The sequence below is a fragment of the Drosophila suzukii genome, chromosome X (genome assembly GCF_043229965.1).
Source record: "Drosophila suzukii chromosome X, CBGP_Dsuzu_IsoJpt1.0, whole genome shotgun sequence".
Classification (NCBI taxonomy): domain Eukaryota; kingdom Metazoa; phylum Arthropoda; class Insecta; order Diptera; family Drosophilidae; genus Drosophila; species Drosophila suzukii.
This window is the reverse complement of record NC_092084.1, coordinates 17,186,795-17,198,242: the sequence shown is the minus strand read 5'-3', so window position 1 is coordinate 17,198,242 and position 11,448 is coordinate 17,186,795. Positions and strand designations below refer to the sequence as shown.

Sequence of the window (11,448 nt, the reverse complement as noted above, 5' to 3'; positions counted from 1 at the left end):
GAGCATCAATAAAGGTTCTGAGCTTAAAACTTAACCTTTTAATAAAAGTTACATTCTCGTTGTACATTTTTCTATGAAGATTTTCCAAGGCTTCTATGTTAGGCCGCCTATTTCCGCACTGAGGAAAAAAGCCCAGTCTAAACTCAAGAAACAAATTCTAATATAAGGAACTTTTTATTCTTAAAGCAAGAACAAGCGTTCTTAAATTAAGAATATGCTGTTCCTAACTTTGAAATCAATTTTGGACTATAGACTTTGAATTTAAAATATTTTTACTTTCACCGTCTCCCTAATGAACCTCATGTGCCTTATAAGACCAAAATCAGTAATTCAAGTTTTTGCGATATCTATGTTCATATGGACGGACAGACGGACATGGCTTGATGGACTCGTCTAGTGATGGTGATCAAGAATATATGTATATACGTTATAGGGTCGGGTACATATCCTTCACTGCATTGCTTATATATAATTTTGAAGGCTCTCCAAATTGCGCCATCTGGTGTTCAACTTCCAATGGTTGTGAAATGTGGTTAAGCTTTCGACTCAACAATATTTCAAAGCGTTCACCGCAAATTTAAATAACTGGGAATTATTACATAACGCAGAGGGGATATTTTGTTATTTCCTCGAATAAAGGACATTTTATTAAGTCTTACGAAAAATGACACTGGTGTAAAAATACTTTACATATTACATTGGAACTGTGTACATAAAATAAAAAAAAAAGGTTTGGAATAGAGAACAATATATTATGTGGAGTCCTTTGACTGGTTGTGTGGCTGGATGGTCAGCAAGATGTCATCGGCGTTCTTGAACTTCAGCGATATGTTCTCAACGAACTGCAGTTTTTCCAGTTCAAAGTCGCTTTGAAAGTCAAAGTTTGAGATCAGCTTGACCAAGAATACCTTCATGATAAAGAGCCCATAGCGGCGTCCTAAAAGAGAAAGGGAGGTTAATTATTTTAAATTATTAAAGTTTATTTTTTTCTGCATAATACATTGAACTAGTTCGAAATACATAGTATCATTGTAAATATAGTATAATTTGTCGTAAGATTGGGAGTAAGAAGACAACTATACATACAATACAACTTCTAGAACCACATAAAAAACTTGTTTTATTACCATTACCATTGTACCATTTTAAATATAAGCCAAAAACTTAGAGAAGTACAAAGTATAAAAAACTTGTTTCACAACAGTGAATAGGCTCGAAAATGCAATGAAAATATAGAAGTTGGTATTTAAATACATTAAATACAAAATGGTATATTTCCAAAATTTTAAAGCGTATTTCCCGATAGGTGCATATTTTTTAAAAAACTTTGTTTTGCATTTTTTATCTATATGTCTTTGCCTATAATAATCTTGAAGACATGAACATCAAATTGCAGTCGGCCCTTAAGATATAGCCAATTTTTACTTGAAAACTTTACATTTCTATAATATCCAATCACGATTCGATTAGTTCTTTCAAAATTTGAAAGCTACACTGCGGTTAGACTCAAAAACCCTAAAAATTTTGCACAGTGTAATATATCGTTTTCTTTCCCTTACCTATACAAGAACGAAGGCCACTGGAGAAGGGCAGGAAGCTGTAGGAGTGTCGCCGGTCCCGCTGCCTTCGTGGCTCCGTGGATCCTGATCCTGTGGCATCCTGCCCATTGGCCTGCTGTCCTTTGCTCTGATCCTGATCCTGGTCGAGGAACCTCTGCGGATCGAACTGCTTGGCGGTGGCGCCCCACCAGCGCTCGTCGCGCTGCATGTTGAAGGTGTCCAGCACCACGATGCTGTTCTGAGGCACGATGGCCTCCCGCTCCCTGCCCGCCAGCTGGAAATCGCGGCTCACGTGGCGCAGGTTCATCGGAACGGTGGCCAGCAGGCGCAGCGACTCGCTGACGAAGGCGTCCAGGTAGCGCAGCTGCTGCAGCTGCTCCAGGCCCACCTGCCCACTGTCCGGAACCACGGACCTAATCTCCGCCAGCAATCGCCGCTGGCAGTCGCCCTTGTTGGCGGCCAGGCAGAGAAGGGCCATCGTGATGCTGTTGGACACCGTCTCGAAGGACTGAAATGGACAGTAATCAATATAGTAAATATATTTGGACACATAAGGTATATGATCATCATATATTATGGTAAATTTATAGTATCACAATTTTCAAAGGATTCCATATATGATGTGTTAATATAGGTAGTATATTATTATAAATAAATATTTAATTGATATGAAACCAATCTAGCACTAAGAAATATGGAAACAAGAACCACTTTTATGTTAGATTTTTTGAGATAATACATAATATTACTAAATACAAAAAAAAGTCTGCAATACTTAGTTTCATTAAATATTTCTAAGCGTACTTTACTTTCTGTATAATTTTTGATCACATTTTGTGCCTAAAATTACTTTATTATAGAAGCAAAGTTTAATTTTCTGTACCTATAACGTATATATATGTATTATAAGAAACTGTATGAAAAATTTGAATTCTTAAATCGCTTTTGTGGAAAATTACTTGAGTTATTTGAACGTACCTAATATTCTACCTTGTGTTTCTGGGCATTCTAGAAATTTGCAATCTTTAAATAAACAAACAAAACCACATCTGCAAGCGAAATGTATGCCATTGTCTCGAATATTGACAATTCTACAATACCCTCGATTGGGGTTTTGGCAAATAGTACCAATTATATGTCTCGCGGGGGCAAACAAAGTTCTATTTTGAGCGTGTCTTGTGCAAACATTTGATGCAAATATGGACGGAAAGTTATGATCCCGAGATCGGAGACAGGTGGAAGTGGGTGGTAACGGGTGGTATTTGTCCATGGCAAACAACTCCACTCTAGATGCTGCGTGGACGAGGGGCTTGTCTGTTTTTGGAGCTATAAAAGCCCAAGGAATATCTTTCCAAAGCACAGTTCCAATCCCAAGTATCTGAACCACCACAAGATGCGATTCTTCTGCCTCCTGATCCTCTCCTGCCTCCTGGCGGTGGCCAGAAGCGCCTCGACCCCGGCAGATCCGACAGCGAGCACTTCGACCTCGTCCGATCCAAGCACTGCCTCGACCTCCTCGACCTCCCCCACCGCATCCACATCCTCCACCTCCCCAACAACCTCCAGTACCTCGCCCACCGCATCCACAACCACATCCACATCCTCCACCTCCCCAACAACCAGCAGTTCCTCCTCCAACTCCACCACAACCACATCCACCTCCCCAACAACCTCCAGTTCCTCCTCCAACTCCACGACCACGAGCTCCACCAACACCACCACGGAGGCTTCGACTTCCGACAAGAAGAAGAAGTACGTGATCCATTGGATCGACCATATCAACCGTCCCGGCAAGATCATAACAATCCATCACAACAGGGAGAACGGGGAGAGGGAGCACCACAGGGAGAGGGAGGACAACAGGGAGTGGAGGCAGCCCAGGGAAAGGAGGGAGAACCGGAAACAGAGGAAGGACAACGAAGGAGAGGTCCTCAGAGAAATTAGAAGGAACAGGCTTAACCGTCGCAGGGGCTAGACAACCAAACCAACCTATTCGAAACTGACCCACCGATCGAACCCAAAACAATGATTGTATCCCATCTAAATTTAAGTATATTAAATAAAGCATTAAAACCAGCATAATAATAAAATGTGTTATGGATATTTTTTAGGGCCAATAGTAACTTTCAGTAATTAAAATATATAATAGTATCTAAAAGAAGGAAACTTTTCGAAATGCCTATTCCAAGAGCTAAAAGCATATCTCTATCATCTAACTAAACAAATCGAACAATAATTGAAACCATTATAATATTAATAGATTAAATAGAATTTTAATCTAAGTTTTTACAACCGGTAAGAAATAAAGATAAGAGAGTAGCAACGAAAAAACCATGTCCTTTAAGGGCTTTACCATAATTAATACTGATATATTTTTAACACTTACCACCAGAACCATCGACTGCGCCTCGTCCATGATCTCCTCAAGGGTCATCTCGCCGTTGGCCGCCAGCTGGAAGATCTGTTCGATGAAAATGCGCCTCTGCCAGCCGGAGGAGGAATCCTCGCCAGACTTCTCCGCCCCGACGGCGTCCCTCAGCCGCCAGTTGCGGTGCTTCGTCCTCACAATTCCGCCCACAAAGTCCGCCAGCAACTTGCAGCACTTCCTGGACTCCTCGTAGAGTTCCGGGGCCAGAAGGCGGTGCAACAGGTCGATCTGGAGCCAAGGCTTCACCACCCGAACGGCCGAGATCTCCAGGAGTCTGGTGGGGATTGGATCCTTTAAGTGGGTAATGAATAAGATGGGGCCTTCGCCACTCACCGCTTGTAACTGTGGGCAATGTGCGCATCATCTATTTGCGTGAAATGTGTTGGAGTGCCCATAATAGTCACTGAAAGTACGTGAAAGAATGTATTTGACTCAGAAACAATTAATGCAATTTATATTTTAAGATATAACTAAAAGAACTCCTATGCCAAGATAAATTCATCATATTTTGAAGGACATTTTAGAGTACATTGATATTATAGTCTTCAAAATGGATCAGTTCCGTAAGGATTAGTTTTCTTGAAGGTGATGAGATTACCCAAAAAAAAAAACCCTCGTAATATATTTTTGTAGGATATTAATACATTGATAATATAGTCTTTAAAAGGTATCAGTTCCAACAATATTACCTTTCTTGATAGTGATGAGATTACCAAAAAAAACCATTATACTATATTTATATAGGATAATAATAGATTGATAATATAGCCTTTAAAATGGATCAGTTCTATAAACAAAAGCTTCCTTAAAAGTGATGAGATTATCAAAAGAAACACTCTTCAGATATAGTATTTAGATATACTTTCAAGATAATATAGCGAAACATGAATTTTTCAACCTATCAAGCTATTTGTTTATAGTAAGTATTTAATGCAAACATTTATTTTCTATACCTATATCATCTTCCCACCTTCACAACAACCGATCGATTCAATCAAACACTCATAATTTAATGTCAATATTTTGATTTCTCTTCGTGAGCGATTTCAAGGGGATCGGGGTGATTATAGACTCGCATATGGGTCTATATGGGATTTTGGATGATGGGTGGCGGGGTTCCGCATACGTGAGGCGCATGGAAACGGGGGGAACGTGTCGCCCCTCGAAGGGAAGTGAATGCAATTACTTATTTATTTATCAATTCCGCAATGTGTATTACAAATGGGGGTCAGTTGCAATCAATTGAGGATAGTTTGCAAATCAATGAATGGAATGTCGATCAATTAGCAGCATATTTAGTAATGTAATTAGTTTGCATTCATAGTTTTGGGGTAAACATTATAATTTAATATACCTACTCATTTAAAGTGGAGAAGTTCATAAAGATGTACTCATAAAAATATAATATATCAAAGTTTTTAATTAAAAAAATGTATACCTAAATCTAATAATAAATCCTTTCCTTCTATAAGTTATTAAACTAAAATATGAGAATTACCTAAAATAAGATATGATATTATTTGAAGTGCTATGGCAATAAATGTACATTTGATACATAAGTAATCCCATCTAAACACTAGTAAAATAAAAATAAAGAACTACTCACAGCAGGATACCTCCAGAACGGCTCGACTGAGTAAATCCTCGGCATCAGTGAACTTGACGGCCTTTCCATGAAGATTAGGTTGCAATGCAAACTGTTCGACTATCTGGTTGCCCACTGAGTTGAAGACATCGAAGAAACTAGCCACTATATTATGACTAAAGGCAGGGTTGAGTTGCTTTCTGCGCAATTTCCATCGCTGTCCTTTAAGTAATAGATGGTATTAGCTCAAAGTGTTTGTATGATATTTAAAGTACTTACCTCTGGCATGGAGCAAACCGCGACGAACGAAGAAGCCATCCTGCAGAAAGGTCTTATCGAGGCACTCTGGGGCATTCAGGACACATTCCATGCCAGCGGGATCATCGATATAGAGGAGGACTCGGGTGCCCACAAGGACGGCCATTGGACGCCGGAAGTACTCTCGATATTGGGTAACCTTCTCCAGAATGCCTGAAAATTAATCAATTTAAAGAAAAACATTAAACATTCATTCTTTTTATAATTTTCTTGGTTCCTGCTTTCTATATTAAACGTTCATAGTATATTGTTAGCACAGACAAAAAATTGTTTCGAATTGTTCTCTATCAAAAAAATTGCGGTATCACAAACGTTAAACTACATTTTTCAGAATTATAAGAAAATTTTAAAAATAAAATTTAGTAAATATAATATAAATTACATTAAAAAATATAAGAAAAATGTTTAGTTTTATTTGTAGGGCAATTTTATTGTCGACATGAAAAACTTAAAGTAAATTTTAAGCCCAGAAGTAAACTAGTATTTTAAACTATTTTAGTTAAAGGCCTTATTGGTATCAAAACTAATACTGAAGTAAAAACATAATGTTGATTATCTTTAACAGTGTACACTTTAAAAATAATTCTAGCTGATTTTACAAATATGGCTTCATTGTTTGCTTTTTCTAAAAAACAAAAAAGTTATCTACTCTTCAAGAGATCATTTTTCAAATAATTTATATTTATAAAAAAAATGTTTCCCTTGAATTAAAAAATAACACAATTGAATTCCAACTCTCTAATTTCAGGGACAAGTTTAAGGACTCTTCACTCAACTGTTGGGGTGCAGGTTGAGGCAGAGCAGGGTCCACAGGAGCGGCTGCTGCACCACGCCCCGCCACCCGTTCAGCTGCCAGATGAGCCGCCAGCACTTTCTCTGCTGCCAGGTGAGGAGCACCGCCAGGAGGGCGCCGCACGCCCAAAGGGCCACGCTCAGGTGCATCACTACCTATCCGATCCGATCCCCACCAGCTTTTTATGGCCTAATGCGGTGCTTTGTAGGCAGCTCGTTGATTTCTCCGCGGACGTGGTTCAGTGATTCAGTGGCTCAGTGGCTCAGTGGCTCAATGGCTCAGATGGAGGTGGCTAAGACTAAACTTTAAGCTATGCGAACCGCTCGGTTGGGCAAACAGTTGACAACTGCCGAAATGTGCGAGACACAATTATTGGCAACACCGCTGTCTACCACAGAAATGGCTTTATTAATTGCCCAGTGGACAGTGGGAGGTATTTACGGTTCAATACGATTTTTTGGACCCTTCAAATCACTGTACATATGGTAAAACAATTTAATTACTCTTCCCTTCAATTTTGAAAACCATTTTTATATGCGTTCAAATCCATCGGACTTTCTTTTATATAAATATATCTAGATCTTATATGACATATAACATATGTGCATTCAAAATCCCAGTAATTTATGTGGCACCCCTCGTTATTATTATATTTATATTCTATTTCGACTACTTTACATTATATCTTCCCTAACACGTGGAATTTGAACTGCTATAAACTTTTAACAAATACTATTTCGTATTCTGTTTGAGCCATACCCAATTCTTAAAAATATAAACCTGCATATAGGCATTACTTATTGACTTATTAAAGTCTAGAGATCTCTATGTTTATACGGACAGACAAACGGACAGGGCTAGACTGTTTATTTTTTATAGGGTTGGAAACGTTAAGATGACATACTCCATTACACAAATTTCATTAAAAATACAAATATTCTTAAGATATAAACGTTACAAAAAACATGTTCAATGTTTTAAGCCTTAAAGTTTACGACAGTTTACTGACCTTTTGGATTAAGAGAGAAGAATCCACAAGATCATACAAATTTCCTTACTTGTATGATATTGCATCTTAATTGACGAAACCAAAGTTCAACCGTCCAACTTTTTATCTTCAGACAGGTTCCCAATAGAAATAAAATACCCCTAGCAAATATGAATATACAAATCGGGCCATCTATACATATGTTTACATATATCAACGACTGCACTCAGTGCACTCAAGTGCTTGTGAAGATTAGATATTGCAGGTTGATCCATAGGAAAAGCCGCAAATACTGATCGTTAGAATTCAATAATCCGCATAAACCAGCGACACAATAGAGCCATTGCATATGTATTCCCCTATGTCTGAATGAAATCCGATAATCTTATCTAACCAGGCCTCTGTTAGCGTTAATAGTTCGTTGATCTGTGAGTGGAGCAACTTGTAACCCTATTGCGCCAAAGAGGGTGTTTACTAACAGTAACTTAATATAATAACTAACTATAATATAATATGATACTCTATTAAAAATTTATATTTGCTTAAATGTATCTTACTTTGGTAAACTACGCATTAAATATTTTTCCAATTTGTAGATCTAATAAAAAACCAAGAAAAAGCTTATGATTACTATTATAATGGGTTAAAAAACGGAAACACGTAATAAAGCTCTCAATGATAATTCTTGTACCTTGTAATAAGTTATTAGTTCTTATACAAAAGGTAACTATTAAAATATTTTAAAGATAATTTACATTTCAATGTATTTTACTTAAATATCTACATAAGAACATAAAAAATGTTCATATATTTGTGTAACTTCATAAGAAACCAAGGAAAATTAAGGTTTCATTCTTATATGGTTCAAAAAAACTGGAACACATTTGAAAATTTGTGTTTTAGATGGAACCTCTCTAAAAACAATACAAGTTCTGATACCTTGCTATAAATTAAAAATTGTAAAACATTTAATGGTACAAATTTTTTCTTTAAAAAGGGTTAACGATATACTACCTCCTAAAGATTAGCTGCCAATCAGGTTTAATTCAGCTACTGATTCAGTACGATCGAATCGGTGGAAGGGAACACTTCTATTGACTTATAGGCGACATGGCGCTGTGGCCGCTGCTGCTGATCACCCTGGGAATATGGATTCTGATCCGCAAATGGCCACTCCTGCGACTAGGAACCAGTCTACCAGGTCCCTGGGCCTTTCCTCTCCTGGGAAACGCCCAGATGGTGGGCAAACTGAGGCCGGAATGTGAGTAAAGCAATCCGTCAGGGGGATTCCGTCATCAGTTATCTTTCATCAGTCATCTTTCTGGTTTTCACAGAGCTGCGAGATCGCTTTGGGGCCACCTATCGTCTGTGGTTGGGTCCCCAGCTTTGGGTGTTCCTTCACTCGGCGGAGGAGACGCGGCAGGCCCTGCATGATCCCACGCTCCGCAAGGCGGAGACCTTTTTCCAACTGCAGCCGCTCATCGGGAACGGACTGCTCCTCAGCCATGGAGCCCATTGGACTAGGCAGCGTCGCCTCCTGACTCCCGCCTTTCAGCCGCAACTCCTGCGGAGTTTTGCTCCGGCTATCGCAGGACATGTGGATCGCCTGGTCAAGAGACTGGAGGAAACCAAGGGAGCCCCTCTGGAAGTCACCGATCCTATATTCGCCTGTCTTTTAGACGCCATTGTGGGTGAGTTCGACACCCTATCTTAAAATATTTGTTGATTAACATTATTTATACTTAAAATATACAGTGCCTTATGGCTTTTGGCTTTTTTCTATTTAAAACTAATAAGGAATTTAAGAATAACTTTAATTAAAGCTTAAGGTGGCTAACTTAAGCCCATGGCTATTCCATGATATTTCTAGGTATTATGTTTACCATTGAATAATGTTAGATCGATATTGAAAAATGTAAGCCATGAAACATTTCTAAATATACTATGATATGATTATTCTATGAAATTTTAGCGTATTATTTTTACCATTGCAAAATGTTAGATTGATATTGAAAAATGTAAGCCATGAAAAATTTCTCACCGATTTCAGACACCTCGATGGGAGCCCAGCTGGACACACAATTAGTGGATCACTCGCCCATCATTAATGCATTCCATCTCAGCAGTAAGTTACTATTCAAACGCATGATCAATCCGCTCCTGGCGTCCGATTGGATCTTTCAACGCACGCAACTCTGGCGGGATCTCAACGAGCAGCTCCAGGTGATCCATACCCTGATGGAGTCCGTAATCGAAAAGCGCGCCAAGCAGCTGGAAATGCTGGAGGAAAAAGGGGAAACCCCAGGAAAGGCGCACAATCTCCTGGATACGCTCCTTTTGGCCAGATTCGAGGGTCAACCCCTGAGCAGAAAGGAAATTCGTGATGAGGTCAACACCTTTGTGTTTGCGGTGGGTTTACATAGGGTTTCCTATAAGAACAATTGTGTTTTAGTACCTTTTCAAAATTATTTTAAAACAAAAAAGTTTTTTTAGGGGTACTAACCTACAAAAATGATTATTTCCTTGTATCTATGATTTCAGGGAGTGGACACCACAACGGCGGCCATGTCGTTTGTTCTTTATGCCCTCGCAAAATATCCCGAAACCCAATCCCGTCTGCGAGAGGAACTTCAGGGACTATCGGTAGATGGATCCTCTGACCTGGACACCCTCAACGAGCTGCCCTATCTGGAAGCTGTGATCAAGGAGGTGCTGCGCATGTATACCATTGTGCCCACCACTGGACGACAGACCACGCAATCCACCAAGATCGGAGGACGAACATATTGTGCCGGGGTCACACTGTGGATTAATATGTATGGATTGGCGCACGATAAGCTCTACTATCCGGATCCGTATGCCTTCAAGCCGGAGCGGTGGTTGGAGGATGGCGGTTCCGCCCCACCCGCCTTCAGCTATATTCCCTTCTCGGGGGGTCCACATGTCTGCATCGGAAGACGGTACTCCCTGCTCCTGATGAAGCTGCTCACCGCCCGCCTTGTCCTGGCATTCGATCTGGATTTGAGTTCGGAGCAGGCTCCCCTCAAACTACAGGCCCAAATGGTGCTGAAAGCCCAACAGGGCATACACGTGTCTTTCCTGAAACGATAAAAAATTATTATTATTATAACTTATTCTAATTGTCTATCGGAATAATCGTAAAGAAATCGATTGTTTTTAAAAATAATCTAGAAAAATGTATTATAATAATGAATAAAAAAGTATAGAATGAAGAAATATGAATATTTTAGTAGAGCTGTCATGTACGGTATTACATTTTTTGTTTTTTCCTTTTTGGGTTCGAAATTTCCCTTTATTTTCCAAATTGGGAAATACTGACTATTAGAAATAAGTATTTCATTTCAATATACAATTGTATATATGTACATACATATGTATGTAATATAATCAGGTTAAAGTTTTAGTTTAATAAATAAGTGCAAAATTGTACACAATTTTCTAAAGCTTTTCACAAACAATTTTATTTTATTTCCAGTTTTTCACGTTGCTTTAAAAGAGGATTCGTAATAGATTTAATAATATGTGTTTTTTTTTTGCAAAAGTACATATCAGAACATGAATAATAAATTTAAGTAAAAAACAAATGTCACATTGTTACGTTAAATTATTTTCAATTTAAAGCTAAAAGCCTCTTTAGCAATTTTAAGTTGGTGTGCTTGGCTTTATTGTTTTTGAATAACAAAAAACCGATAACTTTAATGCTTTCCATACTGGAGGTCAAGTTTCGACAAAACTTTCCAGGAATTGAGCCAATTC

At 38.7% G+C, this 11,448-nt stretch overlaps 2 protein-coding genes across 2 annotated transcripts; one reads left to right on the top strand and one right to left on the bottom strand.

Annotated features, from left to right (window-relative positions):
* Positions 1–614: 614 nt before the first annotated feature.
* Positions 615–7,030, bottom strand: Cyp318a1 (Cytochrome P450 318a1). The gene is made up of 7 exons (XM_017068810.4): positions 6,667–7,030; positions 5,852–6,043; positions 5,594–5,794; positions 4,321–4,390; positions 3,946–4,261; positions 1,560–2,067; positions 615–937 (listed from the first exon to the last, which is right to left on the bottom strand). The coding sequence occupies exons 1-7, from the start codon at positions 6,830–6,832 to the stop codon at positions 753–755; spliced, it is 1,638 nt and encodes a 545-aa protein (XP_016924299.2). The 5' UTR covers positions 6,833–7,030; the 3' UTR covers positions 615–752.
* Positions 7,031–8,721: 1,691 nt separating this feature from the next.
* Positions 8,722–10,908, top strand: Cyp311a1 (Cytochrome P450 311a1). Its single transcript, XM_017068812.4, has 4 exons — positions 8,722–8,932; positions 8,985–9,362; positions 9,722–10,080; positions 10,213–10,908. Exons 1-4 carry the CDS (start codon positions 8,782–8,784, stop codon positions 10,780–10,782), a joined length of 1,458 nt encoding a protein of 485 aa, XP_016924301.2. The 5' UTR covers positions 8,722–8,781; the 3' UTR covers positions 10,783–10,908.
* The last annotated feature ends 540 nt before the right edge of the window (positions 10,909–11,448 follow it).

Coding starts and splice junctions, on each gene's coding strand:
- Cyp318a1 (XM_017068810.4), bottom strand. CDS start 6,832: ATGCACCTGAGCGTGGCCCTTTGGGCGTGCGGCGCCCTCCTGGCGGTG. Junction 4,262..4,320: donor ATTGCCCACAGTTACAAGCG/GTGAGTGGCGAA, acceptor AATCCCCACCAG/ACTCCTGGAGATCTCGGCCG. Junction 2,068..3,945: donor CGCAGTCGATGGTTCTGGTG/GTAAGTGTTAAA, acceptor TGTCCATTTCAG/TCCTTCGAGACGGTGTCCAA.
- Cyp311a1 (XM_017068812.4), top strand. CDS start 8,782: ATGGCGCTGTGGCCGCTGCTGCTGATCACCCTGGGAATATGGATTCTG. Junction 8,933..8,984: donor GGGCAAACTGAGGCCGGAAT/GTGAGTAAAGCA, acceptor ATCTTTCATCAG/TCATCTTTCTGGTTTTCACA. Junction 9,363..9,721: donor TCTTTTAGACGCCATTGTGG/GTGAGTTCGACA, acceptor CACCGATTTCAG/ACACCTCGATGGGAGCCCAG.